General features: G+C 54.3%; 1 protein-coding gene and 2 non-coding genes across 3 annotated transcripts in view; 1 reads left to right on the top strand and 2 right to left on the bottom strand.

The window, feature by feature from the left end:
• LOC117648022 (very low-density lipoprotein receptor-like) overlaps positions 1-21,192 on the bottom strand; it is a 106,731-nt gene that overhangs the window by 67,743 nt on the left and 17,796 nt on the right. The window contains exon 3 of the mRNA XM_034390158.1: positions 7,999-8,119. Coding sequence (XP_034246049.1) covers positions 7,999-8,119 — 121 coding nt within the window. The remainder of the gene's footprint in view (positions 1-7,998; positions 8,120-21,192) is intronic.
• On the top strand, positions 6,801-6,892 carry Trnai-uau. Its single transcript is given in 2 exon segments — positions 6,801-6,838; positions 6,857-6,892. It is a non-coding gene; the product is annotated as a tRNA-Ile (tRNA).
• Trnai-uau lies at positions 11,462-11,553 on the bottom strand. Its single transcript is given in 2 exon segments — positions 11,462-11,497; positions 11,516-11,553. It is a non-coding gene; the product is annotated as a tRNA-Ile (tRNA).

The following is a 21,192-nucleotide window of genomic DNA, read 5'->3' as shown; positions in this document are numbered from 1 at the left end:
ACCCACATTACGAGGCATCAACAGCCGTGCCCCCAGACCACACACACACACACACACACACACACACACACACACACACACACACACACACACACACACACACATACACACAGCACACCGCCGTTCACGCGCCAACAGCTGCCAACACTTTACCACCACACTATCGGCGGCATGCAGCTTGCCAACCCCACCGACCCCGCCGGGCCGTTGCACAATTATATTTCGAGGGCGACATAATAATGATGATGATGGCAATACGTAGTCGTAAAATTCGCGCCTCGCGTTTCCGGCCGTGTGTTCGCAAAACTGGGTGGTTTTGTTTTTTATAAGCGGCAAGAAGGGGTGTAGAGTGCACTGATATTGGATTGTCATCCCATTAAGGCAGACAACCTGACAATGAAACAGACGGACTGACTGGACAGACAGACAGACAGACAGACAGACAGACAGCGTCCTTTGCATTACTTCGTGGGCCGTGACCGGTCTGGAACACACCCCTGATGCGCCCCTGCAAACAATCCAAACTCAACAACAACAACAACAACAACAACAACAACAACAACAACAAAACTACAGCAAGCAGCGGCCAGACAACGTCCAGCCCTGTGAGGTCCGCCAACCTTTCCGCAGCGTTACTCGGAATCGGCATCGAGAGGCTCCAGAAAGACCTGAAGATTGGCGACCTGCAGTGGGCTTGAAGACCTACGAAGGCGGCCTAAATTCTAGACGCGTTTTGAGCTCCAGAGTCGCTAAATGGGACTCGAACCGAACGTGTGACCCCACCAATGGATTGCTCTCCGAACGAGGAGCCCATTGGTGAAGTCACACGTTCGGTTCGAGTCCTGTTTATCGAATCTGGAGCTCAAAAGACAGGCCGTGTCGAACGCCTTGTTTTCCGCCACCGTGCGTGTCCCTCCACTGGGAAACTCTTTTTTTGCCTACCTGCCGGGCGTGCTTACACAGCGGGGCCCAGGGGCGGGGAGGAGAGGGGCTTTACAAGCAGCCCCTACCGAGGCCTGCCTGGCCCTGCCCTGCAAGTGTAGTGGGGACATCGAAAGCCCTCCGCACACACACGCACACACACGCACACACGCACACAGACGCTCACGTCCCTCGCCACATAAAACACACCCTGGAACAGCCGTTTGCATGTTTTCTGGTCGAGTTGGCGCGTAAATAGGGAAGATGCCGGCAGGCCAGTGGGAGAGCGAGAGAGAGAGAGAAGAGAGAGAGAGAGAGAGAGAGAGAGAGAGAGAGAGAGAGAGAGAGAGAGACGGGCTGAGTTCCCACCGACGCATTTTTATCCCGGAGAAGGAGAAAACGGACAATACTGCGCGTAAACAGAAATAACAGGCGGTTCACGGCTGAGAATTTCAGAATTTCAGGCCATTCCTGGAATAACCCCTCCATTCGGGGTTCCGCTCCGACCCACCGGCCTCGGACAAAGGGCCTTCGAGGAGCCGGGGAGCCGAGGGCCCACAGTGAGGGCCAGAAGACCGGGAGGCGGCCAAATTACTAGACGCGGTTTGACCTCCAGAGTCGCTAAATGAAACTCGAACCGAAAGTGTGACCCTACCAATGGATTCCTCGCTCGGAGAGCAATCCATTGGTGGGGTCACACGTTCGGTTCGAGTCCCATTTAGCGACTCTGGAGCTCAATACGCATCTGCTGCTTTGGCCGCCTTCCGGTCTTCTGGCCCACTGTGCGGCCTCTTCTCGGCCTCTGCGGCCCGCGCCAGGCTCCCCACCTGGCCGAGAGCCGAAGCCCGAGAGCCGAGGCCGAGAGCCCCGGGCCCAGGGGACGTCAAAGTTGCCGCCGTGACCTCCTGAACGACCCGGCGAGACTAGACGGCGCCGCAGCCCCGGATGGCCCCGGATGGGGCGTGGGGGGCCCCAAGGGTGGGCAGCGGATCGGGGCCCACGCGTATAATGCCCCAGTGTGGGCCCGCGGGGCTGCGGGCCGGGCGGACCGGCCACCCCCTACACGCCCAAATCCGCATTCGTCAAATAGTTTTTGGTCTTTTCGATGCATGCATAAGGGCGAGGGGGACGGGGTCGGAATGCGGAAGATCCTTGTATCTTCCTCACTTCCGACAGGCGGCCCGAGACGGGCGGCCTATTCGGGCCCGAACTGCTGAGGCGGGGGGGTGGGGGTCCCGCATGTGTGCATTACCTTTAGGGACGACCCACACACACACACACACACACACACACACACACACACACACACACACACACACACACACACAGCACATTTTCAACCGACGATTTTACGATTGCCAAAATGCCGTTCGCGAGTTACGCCCCTATTTTTTGGGGGGCACGGTGACACACTGGAAAACACGTATTCCGCCGCGTGGCAGTGAAACGGCCGACGACGGGGCCACCGACAGGGGCGGCCGCTTCGCCGCTTCGCCGCTTGACGTGGGTACTTGCCCGCGCTCCTCGCTCGATCCGCCTCGCCTTCCAGCCTCCGTGGACCCTCGTCATCGCACACTCGCTCACTCGCTCTCTATCACACACACACACACACACACACACACACACACACACACACACCCCTACACACACACACACACACACACACGCGCGCGCGCGCATGATCCTCATTATTCGTGGCCCTAGAATCGATGTGTCAGAGCCGCACCGTCACAAAACGCTCTCTCGCCCTGCAGCCCCCCGAGACTGCCCCCCACCCTTCCCCGAGACCCCGGCCGGCGCCACCGGGCCGCCACTCTGCGCTAAGCTGCGGTGCAAGTCCACGGCCAAGGATATGAAAAAGTTTGGCCGACCTTATCCCGGGGCCAAAGGGCTTCCCCATTAAAAATATGACGGCTTAAAAAGTTTGCGCGCGCTCCCTGGACCAGGGCCGCACGGTGGGCCAGGAGACCGGTGGAGGCGGCCGAAATCCCGGACGCGTTTTGACCTCCAGAGTCGCTAAGTGGGACTCGAACCGAACGTGTGACCCGACCAATGGATTCCTCGTTCGGAGAGCAATCCATTGGTGGGGTCACACGTTCGGTTCGAGTCCCATTTAGCGACTCTGCAGCTCGAAACGCGTCCAGAGCTTCGGCCGCCTCCGCCGGTCTTCTGGCCCACTGTTCTGGCTCACGCTGCAGGGGTGCGTGCTGGAAGGCTTCCCATACCTGCTGCTGCGCGGCGGCTCAGAAACAATACCGATCAATACAGCCCGCCGACAAACTTTGGCTAATGCGGCCATTACCGCGAGCCATTCGTCAGCCGGCCTATTATTTCGGCGCCGCCCTTGCCAAAGTTACACTGCTTTGACATTAAGGGGAGGTTCTGGTGAAAATGCTATTCTCTCCTAAATAGGTCCCACTGTGAAAATTTGTTAAAAATTTGATGTCTTATCAAGTATTTATTAAAAATTTTCATTGGGGAGGCACATTCCATGCCCTGAACCCAGTCGCAGAGCCTTTTTCTCCCATTTAGGCTCTAACTTTAAAAATCTTCTTGCGCATACTATTTTGTCGTAAAAGGTTGGCTTAGACATTTTTCACTTCTTCGATTCATTTTTTTAAAATGCCGGCATGCACATCTCAAAATGTCAATTGCAGTTTTATTCGCAAGCTTTCTTACCAAGCATTTCACTATAATTGATCAAAAATGTACAAAATAGTCAAATTTTAGGGACTTTTCAGCTTTAAAAGCTAATAACTAATAATATAATGGAAGTTTTGAGCTCTGCATGCCGGTATCTTTTGAAAATGAGTCGAAGAAGTGAAAAATGTCAAGGTCAACCTTTTACGACAAAATAGTATGCGCAAGGAGATTTTTTAAGATACAGCCAAAATAGGCTCAAACAGACTCTTCGACTGGGTTTACAGCCTGGCATGTGCCTTCAAAAGTCAAATTTTAGTCTCCTCAATGAAAAATTTTATATTCAAAACAAATTATGACTGTAGGATCCATTTGGAAAATGGCAAGATTTTCACCAGAACCTCCCCTTAAGTCAGAGCCAACTCGGCGTCTGGTAAGAAGGCGAGCTGCTCAGCAGACATTCATTTGCCTCCGGAATCCAACGTGGGTTTCATTCGTCGGCAAGGCCCTTGCCTGTGACCGACTAGAAAAAAAAATTGAATATGTTTTAGATAGTTTCCTCCGGTTTTTGTTTGATTCCTTTTGGTCCGGTTCCACGGCAGTGTCGAGCGACTGCAGGCAAAGCCTCGCGATGTTACGAAATGCACACACTACCGGCGAGTCTCGCAAACGGGACGACAGGGTCTTGTCCCCCTCTTGCCTCTAGCATGAGTGTTTGCTCTCTGTCTTATTCACGTTCGGTTCTGGTCGCGGTCGCTTTTCCGCCGTACCACATGTGAGATGTCCTGGTGGCGCAATCGGTTAGCGCATGGTACTTCGCCTCGCTCAGCGTGCCAATCATGGCAGGGTTGCGGGTTCGAGCCCCACCTGATCTGTGTTTTTCTCGTCCCGACAGCGTTGTTTTTCCTTTCCCACGTCATTCCGATCCCAAATCACTCCAGACCGACAGCAAAAAAAAAGGCGAATCCTTTTTATCTTTCACTCCAATATAAAAGACGCGATCAGTGGTGGGGTGACTGGGTTCGGTTCCAATCGAAATGCATTCCTTTTTCTTTCTTTTTTTTTCAGTTTGTCTCTCTCCCTCTCCCTCGAGGTGCTAAGCGCCCATTGGTCCGGCGGTATTAACCGCACCGCCGCCCTCGCAAGCCCCGCGGAGTGATCAACATTCCGATCGGGGTAAAAGTTGGCCGGCAAAGCAAATTAAACGGGGAATCAGTGCATCCGTCGCTCCGTCTCGCTCGCACTCTCAACAAAGGGGATATTTGTGTCTTCGCGGGCGAAATTAGCGTTGCAGATTCTCGCCGCCGCCCCGGACGGGGAAAGGACGCCCGGGGAACGAGAAGCCGAAAAAAAAGGGGGAAAGTCGATAAATTGGACTCGGTTTCTTTCACGAGAAGTGCGGAGGCCTCAAGGAGAGGTTCACTTTCCTTCTGGTAATCCAGCGCGGATACCGACAGACGGACGGACAGACAGACAGACAGACAGACAGACAGACAGACAGACAGACAGACAGACAGACAGACAGACAGAGCAACCTTCGGTAGGCTGGCGAGCATTTCTGCCCACGCACGTACGTAGGAGGCACCGCATGATCACACAACGTCCGACCGTCCGTCCGCAGACAGAGGCCCTCACTTAGAATGCTGGGGCGCTGCTACACCAGCAGCCATGATCCCCGCCAGCTGCCCCTCCACTCCCCCCCCCCTCCCCCACACCGTTTACACGCTCCAAACTTGGACCAAACTGTGGCAGCGGCATCGATTATGCAGTGTTCAACGCCTCGCCCACGGCGTCGCTGTCTGTCTCTCTCACTCCCACCAATAAACACGCACGGACGTCACGGACTCTTGAGGGGTTTACGCGGAGGCATGCAGGACGTCAGAGAGAGAGAGAGAGAGAGAGAGAGATTGATTGATTTGATTTGATTTATTGCTTTTAAGGTACAGTACAACGGGACTGGAGAGTCCCACGAGCGTATGTACCGCTCTCAGAATAAACTAAAGATACAAAATTGTAACAGAGGAAAAAAAATAAAAATTATATCAACAATCGAAGAAAATAACTAGTTACATCAATAGCAGCGACAGTATATGATACACAATATCAATATTTAGACAGTAATTGTGCTTTAATGGATCTTTTGAAGGAAGTGACTGACGTATGACTTAGATAACTGAAGCCTGAGAACATATTAAATACTCTAGATGAAGATATGCAGAATGAATTTGCGTACTTTGCCGTTCTATGCTGTGGAATCAAAATTCTATCAGGGTGACGTGACGAGAAGTTAAACAGTTCAAACAGATAGTGCGGCGTTTCAGTCCTTAGAACTTTCCATATCAATGTTGCTAAATTTACTGTTCGTCTGTCTTGGAGTTTTAACAATTCTAGGCCAGCATAATGAGGTGTAATGTGCTCGAACAAATCAGCTCCAGTAACAAAACGAATACATACATTTTCAGCTCTTTGAAGTTTAACAGTGGTGTACTTATTCATATCAGTAAAAAGAGCCGAACCATAGTCGAGATGAGGCAATATTAGGCTTTGAACAATACGCAGTCTTATAGTTCGAGGTAGACAATCAAAGTTACGGCGAACCTGTGCAAAAGTGGCAAACACCTTACTCACAACTTTATTCGCGTGCTGTCTCCAGCTGAGTGTCGAGTCAAAGGTGACTCCAAGATTTACAACTTCATCTTTATATGGCACAGTAGTATCATTGATACTGATTAAAGGAACATCCATTAGGTTCAGCCTGTTAATATAAGGACCAGATCCTATGATAATCGGTTGAGTTTTGCTAATATTAAGGGTAAGATTATGACCAGAGAGAGAGAGAGAGAGAGTAAATAGAAAAGTGTAAGCCACAATGTAAGACAGAGGAGCATCTTGCGTTATATTTCCCTAGGTGTATCGCGTACCGCCTCGCGGAAGAAGACCCGGCACACACACACACACACACACACACACACACACACACTCGCGATAAACCCTCATTTACGTCCATTTGGCTGCCAGTATGCAAAATTTCGCCTCTTCGCTGCTCCGTTGCTGCCAATATTCCGGCAGTACTCGCTTCGCGGGGCCATCGCTCCCCCCGGACCGCTTCGCTCCGCCCCGCACCGTCAGAGAGAGAGAGAGAGAGAGAGAGAGAGCAACTGCACGACGCGTGCACCCCTATACGGCAACCCCTCGCCGTGGCCGACGGTGTCGGTTCAAGGACCCGACGAGAAACACCGGCCCCAGTGGCGCAATCGGTTAGCGCACGGTACTTATAGGGCAGTGTCCGTGAGCCATGCCGGGGTTGTGAGTTCGAGCCTCACCTGGGGCACTTTTTTTTCGAGTCGAATTGGAATAAAAGCAGCTGCGCCGATGGGGCCAGAGTGCCAGAGTTCGCTGGTTCGACTCCCACCTGTGCCTTGCCGCCCTTCCTTCGCGTCCCTGCTCCAGACACAACAAGGGGGCTTCGCCGCGTCGACGTCGGGGCGGGGGCCAAGGTGGAGGCCGGGGCTTCGCTGCCCAAACTCGGCGGGTTCATATCGCGACGAAACTCGGGCAATATTTCAATTCAGCGCTCCTCCAACTTTATTTTTTTCCTTCGCGCCGCCCCGCCTGGGATCAATGACGGTGCGAGAAAGGAAGAGTCTCGGAAATAAATAGCTCGCCGGACCACTTCACTTGATTTCTCTGTTCGGCGGGGCAGGGCGCGGCCAGCCGTAATCCGAGCAGTACATGCGGGAAAGCTCGAGAAAGCCCCCGAAAAGAAAACAACTGTGATTAAAACTTTCGCTCTCGCGCGCGTTTGCGCGTTTCCCTGGACGGCGCTTGAGAGTGCGAGTCTACCTCCTCGCACCACGGAGCCTGGCCGCGCAACCAGCGCCTGGTCGAGCCCCAGCCGAGGCACAGTGGGCCACAAGACCGGCGAAGGCGGCCAAAACTCTATGCGCGTTTTGAGCTCCAGAAGTGCTAAGCAGGACTCGAACCGAGCGTGTGACCCCACCAATGGATTCCTCGTTCGGAGAGCAATCCATTGGTGGGGTCACACGTCCGGTTCGAGTCCCATTTAGCGACGCTGGCCCTCAAAACGCGTCCGGGGTTTTGGCCGCCTCCACCGGCCTTCTGGCCCACTGTGCGCTCCAAGGCCGCGCTGCCGGGCTGAGTCTGGCCCAGCCCCGGCCCGGCCGATGGCCCGGCCCCCGATCCGCTTTTGTTGCGAAATGACGCCCTCGTCACATGCTGCATAATCCGATTACAAAGGAGAGGCGTCCAGCGTCCAACCTACAAAGCGACCGATATCGGATAAATTCATTGCGGCCCGCCTAACAATAACACGCCGCCATGATCAGCCCGCCACAAATAAACAAACAATTTTCTTTAAAAAAAAAAAAAAAAAAAAAAAAAAAAAGGAAATTTAAAAAAAAAATGGTTTTGCACTCACCTTTGCAGAGCAGCGCGTCCTCGTCCGAGCCGTCGCCGCAGTCGTCCTGGCCCTCGCACTTCCACGAGTCCGGGATGCAGCGGCCGTTCTTGCACGCGAACATGGCGTCGCGGCACGTCCCTGCGGAAGGCCAAGACCGTCAGCAACGAGACAACGGGAAAAAAAAACTTGCTCCAGGTGAGGCTCGAACTCACAACCCCGGTGTAAGCGTGTATCTTTACCCCCTTACCTAGGGTACTATTTCACTAGGAGGAAAGTACCTTGCCCTAGGGGAGGGTAATAATTCCCTAGGGATATCATACTCATGCAGGGTGGGGGGTAATATTTTCCTAGGGTAACTTTACCCCCTCTAGGGGGGGTAATAATCCACTAGTGGAAAAATACCCTCTCTCTGGAGGGGGTAAAAATTCCCTAGGAAAAAAGTACCTATCACAGGGGGGTAATCATACACTAGTAATTTCTTACCCTCTCTCCTGAGAGGGTACATGGCCACTAGGGTAAAATTGGGTTAATAATTTACTAGGGCATTTGTACTCCCTCACCAGAAAACGAGCATTAAGGTGTTGAAAGACACGTTCCACACGCAATTTCAGAAAAATCAAATTTAAGGGGAGGTTCTACTGAAAATCTTACTTTCTTCAAATTGAGTCCCATTATCAATATTCATTGTAAATTTAAAGTATTTCATAGTAAATAGTTAAATTTGAAGTTTGGAGAGCAATACCTAGCCCCCAACCCAGTCGAAGAGGAATTTTCTGCTATTTCCAGTCGTAACTTAAAAAATTCTCCTACGCAAAGTTTTTTAACGTAAACTGATGTTCTGGGCATTTTTCACTTCTTTGGTTCATAATTGATAAACCGTGGCATTAGTAAGATACTGGGACCATTACAAAACCATAAGCTGTGTTTTTAAGACAGCATGTCAATAAAATTTCAAGAAAATGTTAAAATTTCTGATATTTTAGTGACTTTTTTTCTGAAAAGCAACGCCAAAATAAATTTGTTGGGTCCCATGTCTTGGTGATGCCACGCTTTATTGCATATGAGCCAAAGAAGTGAAAAATGTCCAGAACATCAGTTTACGTTGAAATGCTTTGCGTAGGAGAATTTTTTAAGATATTGCTACAATAGGCTGAAAAAACCTCTTCGACTGGATTTGGAGGGAGGTATTGGGCTCTAAATTTCATGTTTGACTATTAACTATGTATTACTATACATCTGCAACAAATTTTTACACTGGGTCTCAATTTGAAAAATGCAATATTTTCAGTAGGGCCGATATTATATACACGCAGCGTGTACGCAACAATGGTAAAAATTATTTAAACGCCGCGTGGCAATAATATATACATTAGAACAACACACGCAGCGTGTCTGAAATCACAAAAGTACTATGTACACGCCGGAAGGGCCTTTCCACGCCGGAAAGGCTTTTCCAGCGTGTACATAATATAAGCAGCTGTTTCCATCACGCAGCGTGTCTGCAAGCGCTCTAAAATTATTTGCACGCTGGAAAATCTTTTCCAACGCTGGAAAAGCTTTTCCGGTGTGTCAATAATAAAGGAGGGTGTTATTTTTACGCAGCGTGTTTGCAACTCCCTATTTTATTATTTGCACTCTTGTTTTGAGGCCAGCTAGGAGATAGAGATGCCTAGGAGGAAGCCGACCGGGTGTGTCGCCTCGTGGTCGAGTGGATACGTGCCTGCATGCCACTCTTTTAGCAAGGGTTCGAAACTTTGAGAATTTTTTTAAAAGATGCGTGCACATATTTTTTTGGCATTCAAGGGACACGCGGCGTATGAATAATAGATCGTTGGTTGTGCAGACGCTGCGTGTCGCGTGTCGCTGAAAAATTATGTGCACGCATCTTTTGAAAAAATTCTCTAAGTTTCGAACCCTTGCCAAAAGAGTGGCATGCAGGCACGTATCCACTCGGCCACGAGGCGACACAATTAGTCGGCTTCCTCCAAGGCATCTCTATCTCCAAGCTGGCATACGAGAGTGCAAATAATAAAATTGTGGGTTGCGAACACCCTGCGTTTATGTACGAAGCAAAAGGATTATAAGCACGCTGCAATAATATTTGTAGCGTGTGTATAAGATTTACTAATGTAAAACGCACGCTGCGTTTCTTTAAGACGTCAAAAATTATAAGCACGCTGAAAAATATTTCTAGCGTGCACATAAGAATTACCTAAGTTAAGGACTAACCGCGTGTTCGCAATATAAAATTTATTATTTAAACGCAGCGTGTCCCTTGCATGCCACAAAATTATGTGCACGCATCATTTGAAAAAATTCTCCAAGTTTCGAACCCGGGCCAAAAAAGTGGCATGCAGGCACGCATCCACTCGACCACGAGGCGACACACCCGGTCGGCTTCCTCCAAGGCATCTCTATCTCCTAGCTGGCCTCAAAACAAGAGTTCAAATAATAAAATAAGGAGTTGCAAACACGCTGCGTAAAAATAACACCCTTCTTTATTATACACACGCCGGAAAAGCTTTTCCAGCGTGTAAATAATTTTAGGGGGCTTGCAGACACACTGCGTGCAAAAAACGGCTATTTTCATTATATACACGCTGGAAAAGCTTTTCCTGCGTGTATATAATGAAAATGGCGTTATTTGCACGTCGCGTGTATTTAAGTTGCTTTTTATTATATAAACGCTGCGTGTCTATAATCACTTCGTTTCAGTAGAACCTCCCCTTAAAAAAAGTAAATTGGATTTTTACATAATCCAAGGATAAGCCAAAGCGGGCGCCCATTCCTGAGTTTTGGGCATTCGTCTACCTACCTGACTAACTCATCGTTTATTTCGCAAAGTTTAAAATTAAGAAAAAAATGACCTATGGTGCTGAAAACATTAAAATTCGTGAATCAAGTTGTTTTCTGTGTTAAGAATTTATTTTGACTCATTTTGTATATGACTTGCTTTCTCGAATTGCTTGTGGATTTTTTTTTCATCTTCACACTCGTTTTTCTGGTGGGGAAGTACGAATTCACTAGTAAATTATGATCCCCTGGGTAACTTAACCCTAGTGGGCATGTACCTCTCTCCGGAGAGAGGGTAAGAAATTACTAGTGTATGATAACCCCCCTGTGATGGGTATTTTTTTCCTAGGGAATTTTTACCCCCTCCAGAGAGAGGGTATTTTTCCCCTAGTGGATTATTACCCCCCTAGAGGGGGTAAAGTTACCCTAGGAAAATATTACCCCCCACCCTGCATGAGTATGATATCCCTAGGGAATTATTACCCTCCCCTTAGGCAAGGTACTTTCCTCCTAGTGAAATAGTACCCTGGGTAAGGGGGTATAGGTTCACGCTGACACCGGCATCGCTCACAGACACTGTCTTATAAGTACCGTGCGCTAACCGATTGCGCCACTGGGGCAGATGTCTGTAGTAAGCGCTGGACAGAATCTGACTTCTCCGAACTGAAAATAGTGGCTGAAAAATGCTGCCCCAGGTGAGGCTCGAACTCACAACCCCGGCATCGCCCACAGACACTGTCTTATAAGTACCGTGCGCTAACCGATTGCGCCACTGGGGCAGATGCTACATCGTGCTTCCTCCGCTTCATATTAGGTTCTGGAGAAGAAAGACACGACCGGCTGCGTGGGCTGGTGCGTTGGCGGGGCGTGGGCAGGGCGAGGGTCGAGCGGGCTGGTGCGCGGCGGGTGCTGCCGCCACAAGTGGGCCGTGCCTGCGTCACCGTCGGGACCCACCAGGACCCGCCACACAGTGGGCCAGAAGACCGGCGGAGGCGGCCAAAATCCCGGACGCGTTTTGAGCTCCAGAGTCGCTGAGTGGTTCTCGAACGAGGAATCCATTGGTGGGGTCACACGCTCGGGTCGAGTCCCATTCAGCGACTCTGGAGCTCAAAACGCGTCTAGAGTTTTGGCCGCCTCCACTGGTCTTCTGGCCCACTGTGGACCAGCCAGGACGCTCGAAGCACCCCGCTTTGGGAAACACGTCTGGCTCGCACAATGGCGCAGTCGTTTCGAAAAACAAAGCGATCCGGGCGGTGCCGTATCAGCCCGCATAGAGGGCGCCGCCCGGCAGCGCCGCGCCGCGGTCGTTGAGGGTTGATCCCTGGATACCGCGGCCGGGCGGGGCGGGGCGGGGCGGCGCGGCGCGGAAGCCAGCGACCGCGAGGTAATCAAGGCCGTTATCTTTGGCCCGCCATTGTCTTCTCGGCCACTCCTAGGCCGAATTTTCCATCATCTTTCTTCGGGCGCGCCGCGGCGGAAACCCCGTCATTTTCCGCGTCTAATCCCCCCGCCCCCTCCACCCGCCACTCCCAGTGTAGTGTATCCCTCTCCCCTTTCATGAAATCACTCCCCCCCCCTCCCCGGCCGTGCCTGGCCCTGCCCTGCTGCTCCCAGAGGACCCCCGCAAATTGGACTCCCCCCTCCCCCCTCCAAGGCTGCCGCTGCGGATGCGAAAAACAGAAACACGAGCAACTCCATTTGGAGGAGGCGAGCCGAATGGGCCGACGGCCGAAGCGCCGCCGAAGGTCGAACTGAATAACAACGGCGGCCAATCAGACGCCGGGGTTGGTGTCGAGGTGGTCGAACTCTCGGAGAGCGGCCCGGTGGGCCAGAAGACCGGTGGAGGCGGCCGAAATCCCGGACGCGGTTTGAGCTCCAGAGTCGCTGAATGGGACTCGAACCGAACGTGTGACCCCACCAATGGATTCCTGGTTCGGAGAGCAGTCCATTGGTGGGGTCACACGTTCGGTTCGAGTCCCGTTTAGCGACTCTGGAGCTCAAAACGCGTCTAGAGTTTTGGCCGAGAGGTGGTTGCCAGCCTCGCCAGCCCTGCCACGTGTCTGCCAGCCCCGCCAGCCCGGCCGGGTGTCCGCCGTGAGTCCGCCGGCCTCAAAACAGCCCCCTGGGTCCTGTCGGTCCGGGGCCCCAAGTGGCCGGCACAAAAAAGGACCAGTCGGCCAGGATAATTACTGCAGGACGACAGAGCGCCCCCCCCCCTTCCCTCTCACCACCTGCTGCGGACCGGCGCGGCAGGGGCGGCGGCCCCATGGAAAGAGGGGGGGGGGGGCCTCCACGTGGAGAAGGGTGGCCTTGGTGCCGGCGGCGACGGGGCCTTTCCTGCTGCGGGCAGACGTCCTGCCTCTGTGTGTGAGTGTGTGTATGTGTGTGTACCAGTGTGTGTGTGTGTGGTGTGTGTGTGTGTGTGTGTGTGTGTGTGCGTGTGCTCTCTTAATTCAGGGCATCCCGCCCTTACAACTGCTAGAAAAATTCCTCCTAAAAATACTCGAAACGCCGCTGAAAATTTGTTGGAAACCGGATGGTGACGGCACACTGGCAAACCGGGACACCGGAAGCGGGCCCGCTGGGACAGGCCCGGCCAATTGCAGGCCCAGGGAGCGACACAGCGACGACGCGTCCACACTGTGTTTTCGGCCGGCGGCCGGGAAAGGATTGTGTGTATTGATGATGGGAGTTTGTCACCCGCAGGGCGCAAAAAAAATGGCTCGGATCGGGAGGTGGGGGGGAGGGGATCAGGCCGGGATCGAGGTGGGCGGGGGATGTGTTATGGATGAGTTGTAATATTCCACCGCGGGCGGGGCGGGGCCGGGAGGGTAGCTTACACAACGGAGATTGAGAAGCGAACACAGAGCCCGCAGCCCGTACAATGCCACGGCACGGCACGGCACGGCGGCCCTGGAGTAGAGAGACGGGTCCTCCAGCCTCGGCAGCCTCCAGCCTTTCGCTTCGATTCCAGCGGATGGGACAAACCCGTCAGTGTCCCGGGTCGCGGGTTCCAATCCCGGCGACCCCGTTTGTTTTCAGCGGTTTTTTTTAACGTTTCGTTCTTTTGCGTGCACAAGAGAGAGAGGGAGAGAGGGGGGGGGAGCGTTGTTTCTCGTTTCAAAAAACAGTCCGCGACAAATTTGTCATTTAAAAAAAAAATCTCATTCAACGAACGTTAATGAAAGCAGATGATCAATCCCTTTTCACAACTGCTGTGATAGCCGAGAGGTTAGAGACGTGGGATCGAGTTACCGCAGGCCGGCGTTCGAATACTAGCGTCACACACGTTTTTTCGACTTACTATCCTAAGGGTGGTGGTTCGAGGCCATCCGAGCGGAGCCGTAACAGACCCACATGCCGGAGGTTCGACTCCTAACAAATATTTCCATTTAATTTTACTGCCTCACCCAGTGCGGTTGAAACCCGTGAACGTGAGCCCCCTCCGTGCATGGGCCGTGGTGGTCCAGGGAGTTGAGGCGTCGGTTCCCAATGCTAGGATCGGCGGTTCGACTCCCCCAACTTCTTGCGAAATTTTGACCGGGTCGGTCGAGTCCTGTTCAAGGGGTTACCCACTCTGGTAATCGTGTGTACACTTCGTCCGGTAATCATTGGTAATCACACACCAAAACTGGCTAGTTTCGCCGTTTTTATGCTCTTAGCTGGTCAAAATTATGGAGTTTTTTGAGTGTGTTTGTAGGTAATCACTGGTAATCAGTAATCCTGTGTACACTCCTGAGCTGAGTGGTCAACCCCTTAGTCCTGTTGCGTCAAGAACCCACCTCACGCCGGTCCCCTCATCATGGGCCGTGGTGGCCGAGAGCGTAAAGTCGTGTGATCCCGGTGATGGGGTCCGGGGATCGAATCTCATCATTTCGTTACATTTTTCGACCGCCTTCCTCTCAGTGCAACTCAAACCCGTCGTCCAACACGCTGCCAGACGTACAAGCGTGATAGCGTAGTGGTCAGAGTCACATTCACCTGGCCACTCCGCTGTGGGTGTCTAAAAAGCAATCCGCTTCGGCGGGTTGGCCTCGGCACTGGAGCGATGGCGTATTTGATCCATCAATCCAGACCATCCGGTGTGTGGTTGCGGGTGGTGCCTCCTCGATTCGTCGGGGAGGCGATGATAAGTCCTTTGAAGCTGGCCTAAAACGCTGTATGTTCGGTACGGGAGCGCCGGACAGTGGGGGTACCATGGGGTACACAACCAACCCTACGAAAACAAGAAGCTCCCACCAAACCTCTTCTCTGTCTGAGTCTCTCTCTGTCTCTCTGTCGTCTCACTCTACGTCCCGCCCCTCTAAGAGCTTCGTACTGGGTGCTCTCACCCAGCTGCCTGAGCTTTGGGGTCCTACTGGGTCCCCCGGCGAACGCTTAGAGTCGCTGACGGGATTAACCCCAGGTACCTGATAGCACCGGTTCCCATCCCGAACACCGAAGTAAAGCAGGAGGCCTCCCCATTAAGACTGGGGAGGGGGTGTAGAGTTCAAATTTTTTTCTTTTCCCTTTCAAATTTCTCAGTCAATACTCGTTCGGTTTCCTTATACGGGGTAGTATGCGGGCTCATTCCAAAGATAGTAATTAAAATTGTGTATGAAACAAAATACATAGACCCGAGCGAGGTGGCCGGTGTTGGTACTAGCCGTTCCCAGCTAGTGTCTAGTATATGTGTATAGTAGTTTTAAGTATGTTTTAAGTGTGAAGGTATCATCTGCTAAAAAACGAAAAAAAAAAGAAAAGGGACTCGCTGGTATTCGAACCCGGGCCGAATCGGACCACAGACGTACGCCGCTAAGCGGCTGCAAATTAGACAGAGCGTCCTGCTCATGACACCGACGGCAGCTCGTTGCTTGCAGCGCGCCGCTCCGGGATGATATTTCTCCGGCGACAATGAGAGGGAGAGAGAGAGAGAGAGAGAGAGAGAGAGAGAGAGAGAGAGAGAGAGAGGGGGGCGTGCCGAGTTGTGCCGACCATATCATGCGACAAAGTACCCGCTACCCTCTAGCCGTGCCTCTCTCTCTCTCCCTTTCTCTCTCTCTCTCTCTCTCTCTCTCCGTCTCTCCTCCGCCCCGAGGCGTCCTCTCTGTCTCTCTCGCGCACGGGGGGTGCCCGCTTTGTGTCCGTGCGCCCACGGTTTTACTGCTTTCATTATTGTCATGATAAAAATTCCCCGACTGGGTGTCGCATGCGGAATAGCCCGCTCTTCCGCGGCAACTTCTGCGGCCTTCCTGCTGTTGTTTGTGTGGGTGTGTGTGTGTGTGTGTGCGTGAGTGAGTGTGTGTGTGAGTGTGTCTGTGTGTGAGTGTATGTGTGTTGAAAAGGGGGGGGGCAATGGCGTTATAGGACGCAATTCCATGTCCATTCTGTCTGCGTGAGAGACTCGCACAGACAAACAGACAGACAGACGGACGGACAGACAGACAGACAGACTGACCGGGGGGGGGGGTCCCTGAAGCCGATTCCTCTCCGCACAAATCGGGCGACTGAGCCGCCACGACTTGACTGTGGCATAACAAATGGACTGCCAACTCGACTCAGTGAAAAAATAAAAAAAAATAAAAAAGTGTTGAGTGATTCAGGCTGAAACCTTTATTCTTCTGATACTACCCGAGTCGAGGGGTTTTCAGGTTCGGGCCCCAGTTAGCGCGAGAACACCGAGCGGATCCCTCCAGAGTCCGGCAAGGAGTCCAGCCAGGAGGGCCGAACAAACCTCACAATTACCCCAACCCCTTGAACCAATTTCCAGCGGAATCTTTTCTCGTGGTGGGGCGGCGCGGGGCGGGGCGGGGTGCTGGCGCAGCAACCGCATCTCCAATGAAGCCCTTCCCTGCAGGGGCGTGCTTGGAGGACGCCAGGCCCGAGGCCAGGTGAGGGGGCGACCCAGCGCCTGCCCCGGGTTCGAGCGACACTGGCGCCAGCCCTAGAGGCGGCCGAAACTCTAGACGCGTTTTGAGCTCCAGAGTCGCTAAACAGGACTCGAACCGAACGTGTGACCCCACCAATGGATTCCTCGTTCGGAGAGCAGTCCATTGGTGGGGTCACACGTTCGGTTCGAGTCCCATTAGGCGACTCTGGAGCTCAAAACGCGTCCGGGGTTTTGGCCGCCTCCACCGGTCTTCTGGCCCACTGTGCCTGAGCGGAGGAATTCCCAGCCTACGCAGTCAGCCGGAAGCACGGCCTCCACGAAGACGGACGGACGGACGGACGGACGGACGGACGGACGGACAGACAGACAGGCAGGCAGACAGACAGACGCGGGCCGCGGCATGATGGATGGTTCACGACTTGCGCAGTAATTCGGTTACATTTGGGTTCGCGCCGCCAGTGCCTGTCTTGGCGCGGCGGCGAGGCGGCCCGGGGCGGGGCGCCACTGATGACTTGGCGGGCCAACGACCCTCGCGGGCCCGGGTTCGAGCCCCGGCAGGGCCTCACTCGTTTTAACATGGTTTTATTAAGTTAGGTGGATCCGGTCACGCAGCAAAGCCTACGTAAAAAAGCGTCGACCAGAACGCCACTCTATAGAGATGCGTCTAGAGTTCTCTCTCTTGTTCCTGCACGCCACCAAGTTCGGTTCCAGCGAGACTCGAGCCCGCTTTCTGGGAGTGCCATGGCGTGCCTGGCGTGCCTGGCCGCGCCACTGCGAGATAAGGCACTGCGCAACAACTCCGTGCATGGGTCTTGATGGATGCTCGCCACCCCAGAGGATCCTTGACAAAGGGCCTTATCGAGATCCGCTGCACCATTTATATTGTTTCGAGATGTATTCCACGCGCGTGTCGGCGTGCCTGCGCCAGCTCCCTACACTGTCAGCGAGATTCCGCCCTCGCACAGTGGGCCAGAAGGCCGGTGGAGGCCGCCCAAAGCACGGGCGCGTTTTGAGCCCCAGAGTCGCTGAATGGGACTCGAACCGAGCGTGTGACCCCACCAATGGATTGCTCTCCGAACGAGGAATCCATTGGTGGGGTGCAACGTGCGGTTCGAGACCCATTTAGCGACTTTGGAGCCCAAAACGCGTCTAGAATTTTGGCTGCTTGCGCTGGTCTTCTGGCCCACTAAAAAGTGTGCTAGCACCAACTTTCAAAATAATATTTTTTTTAACTGCTGTCCTTTTTTACTTCCCTACTCGGAGAACGGTGATTCAATCAGCGACAGCCGGAGCGAAGACGACCTGGGTGGTTTTAGGGTGGACAAGAATCGGATTTTAAAGTGGAGTTCCACGCCGTAATTGTGTTACTCTGGGCTGGGACTCTGACGGGGAGGCTTTCCAGGGTGCGACGCCTGCACACTGTGCGGCGCCCCGCTCCTCCAAGCAGAGCAGTGCCGCGGTCCAACTCGCATGCACACTGCAACTAGCGAGGGACCGCACTAACTTTTCAATTTTGCCCAAGTTGGGGGCCGGGCCGGGCCGGGCAGGGCCAGGCGTACAAGGGCTGGGGGGCGCTGGGGGCACGCGAGGGCCCCACTTTGCTCTGCCCGCCTAGGGCGGCTGGATCACCCTCCCGGTGACCCCCGGCAGTCATTTCGCGACCGCGCCACTGCAAGTGCAAGAACGCTTCAACAACAACAACAACAACAACAACAACAACAAACAAAAGGCACGCCACTTAAAGCAGCAACTTGCAAATCCGGCGCCCAAAAACAGTTCGCGGCCTGATCCCTCCTCGAGGACCGGCAGCCACCGCCCTGCCCACCCTGCCCGGCCTGCTCGGTGACTTAGGAGACCGGGGCTTAAGACCCTTGTTTAAACCGACCGTTTTATGCCGATAGCCAAACTTGGTCAGACAGCGACCCCCTCCCCGTCTCTCTCTCTCTCTCTCTCTCTCTCTCTCTCTCTCTCCTCTCTCTCTCTCTCTCTCTCTCTCTCTCTCTCGCGGGAATAACCGCCGACACACCTCGCCTCAAATAGACAGGTCGGGCCGGCACAAAAGGGCATTCATTCATGCTTCCATCGCCCGGGAACACTCACGCCTTTTTTTTCGAGCCCTTTTTTTCGCATTTTCCTATTAAAAAATACACGAACGACAAACAAAGGCAAACAAAAATAGCAGAATAATGAAATATTGCAGACGGACGGGGGGGGGGGAATACCACTTGAAAAAGCCCCGACCGCCCGCGCGCGCACACACACACACTGACTTGTTCACCTCGTATTCATGCACCCACCCACACTTCATTCACCTCCGCTTTTACACACACACACACACACACACACGCGCGCGCACAGAGGCAGAGTCTCCGGCGGAAGTCACCCTGCGCGCTGAGACCGAGTGGTTAGTTGAGAGGATCCGTTTTGTAGCGCTGCTTGGGTCCTTAGCCCCTTCCAGGCCCTCCTCCCTTGAGAATTCTCCAGGCCCATTCCAGGCCCTTTCCAGGCCCGTCTCCAGGAGGCGCGCGGCGTCACTCCGCCCTGGAGCGTCAGTCTCTCCAGTAAAAAGCACTCTGCCTGCGCTCCGTGCAATGCGCTCTCCCTGTCCGCTTCGCGGTTACCGCCTCCAGCAGCCTCCAGCAGCCTCCAGCAGCCTCCAGCAGCCTCCAGCAGCCAGCTTGCACCAGTTGCAGCTCGCGACTCACTGCCACTCATTCTTATTCTCTTTCTCTCTCTCTCTCTCTCTCTCTCTCTCTCTCTCTCTCTCTCTCTCTCTCTCTCACACACACACACACACACACACACACACACACACAGCGCGGCAACTCAACGCCGAGTGCATGGCCTGCCAAACCAAACCCTCCCAGCATACTCCTATATTTAAGATAGACGTCGTAGACCATCGAAAGCGGCACTCTCTCCCCCGCCAAAAAATATAATAAAGGCCAAAAGGGTTTCCCTCTCCCTCCCTCTCTTTCTGGCAGTGTGGCGCCTTCCGCTGACAGTCCGGGGATTTATGCCGAACTGTTTTGTACGTCTCCACGTGCTCTTTGTGCCGGGGGGCGGTCTCAGACAGGAAAGACCGCGCCCCGAGGGGAGGGGAGGGGAGGAGGGGGGAGGGGGAGGGGGAGGGAGGGGAGGGGGGGGGGAGAGGGAGAGAGGTTCATAGGTAGGGCGCAGCGCCGAACCACATAAATTAGGCCTTAATTGCCGCTCCCCGCGAAGGCACTGCGTCGGACGGAGCGCGGGTTCGAACCCCGGCGGAGCCCTCTTCCCTCTTTTTTTTCGCTTCCTGCAGCGCGCTCTGGCCGCCCTTCCAGTGAGGGAGACCCAAAACAAAATGAAAACAACACACAGCGGGCGGCCCCAGCCCCAGCCTTGCCCCAGCCCGGCCCGGCCCGGCCCAGCCGCGCGTGCCACGGCGTAGCACTCACAGTGTAGCCTCCGCCTGCCCTTCGGCGGCGTCCTGTCCCTTCGGCCCAGCGTGCCCTTCGTGGACGCCGAGGACACCGCACAATGTGCCAGAAGAACGTCGGCGGCGGCCAAAACTCTAGACGCATTTCGAGCTCCAGAGTCACTCAAAGGGACTCGAACCGAACGTGTGACCCCACCAATGGATTGCTCTCCGAACGAGGAATCCATTGGTGGGGTCACACGCTCGGTTCGAGGCCCATTTAGCGACTCTGGAGCTCAAAACGCGTCTGGAGTTTTGGCCACCTCCGCCGGTCTTCTGGCCCACTGTGCGTCGCGGACGTGAAGCGCCTTGCGGGTAGGCAACGCCAGCATCGCCCTGCCGCCGCGTTGCCTACCCGCAAGGCGCTCCCGAGCCGCCCGTCACTGCGTCACTCCTCCACTCCTTCCAGTGCCGCGTACTTCTCACGTCCAGCACTCCGAGATCTCGAGACGCGGCTTGGCCGGCCGGACGCCACTCTCTCTCTCTCTCTCTCTCTCTCTCTCTCTCTCTCTCTCTCTCTCTCTCTCTCTCTCTCTCTCTCTCTCTCTCTCTCTCTCTCTCTTCCCCCGCGAGACGCCACTCGAGTGCGAGAGGGACAGCGCTACCGTTCGGAATGAGCCCCTCACGTCCGGTGATAACTCATTTCGACGCCTCGGACGTGATTCGCAGCCGCCGCTGCCGCGACCCGCAGACCGATTCCGAGAGTCGTCGCTCTGTCTCTCTCGCACTCGCGGGGCGTCCCGTGCGCGGCGCGCGCGGCCGTGCGGGTGCGAGAGAGACAGAGCGACGACTCTCCGTCTGCCGATAGCGCGCTGCCATAACAACATTGCGCTCCGTTTGCTCCCAAGTCCACTCATATACGCCCCATCAAGTAGCGCCACCGCGGGGGGGGGGGGACGCGAAGTGGTGAAGTGTGAGAATCGGGGGCCGCGGCCTGGGGCGGCCTGGGCGGCCGAACCCCCCGCGAAGCCCCGCGAAGAGGAGGCTGGGAGGGGGGGTGGAGTAAGGGTCCTGGCTCCGGGCCGAACTTCTAGTGCCGCTACGCCGCTACGCCCCGAAGTTGGCACGCCCTGCCTCTATGGGCCCTACACTGCC

This window comes from Thrips palmi, unplaced genomic scaffold, assembly GCF_012932325.1.
Source record: "Thrips palmi isolate BJ-2018 unplaced genomic scaffold, TpBJ-2018v1 HiC_scaffold_3, whole genome shotgun sequence".
NCBI classification, from domain to species: Eukaryota; Metazoa; Arthropoda; class Insecta; order Thysanoptera; family Thripidae; genus Thrips; species Thrips palmi.
The sequence above is the reverse complement of the archived record's forward strand: the minus strand, read 5'-3'. Positions and strand labels throughout refer to the sequence as shown.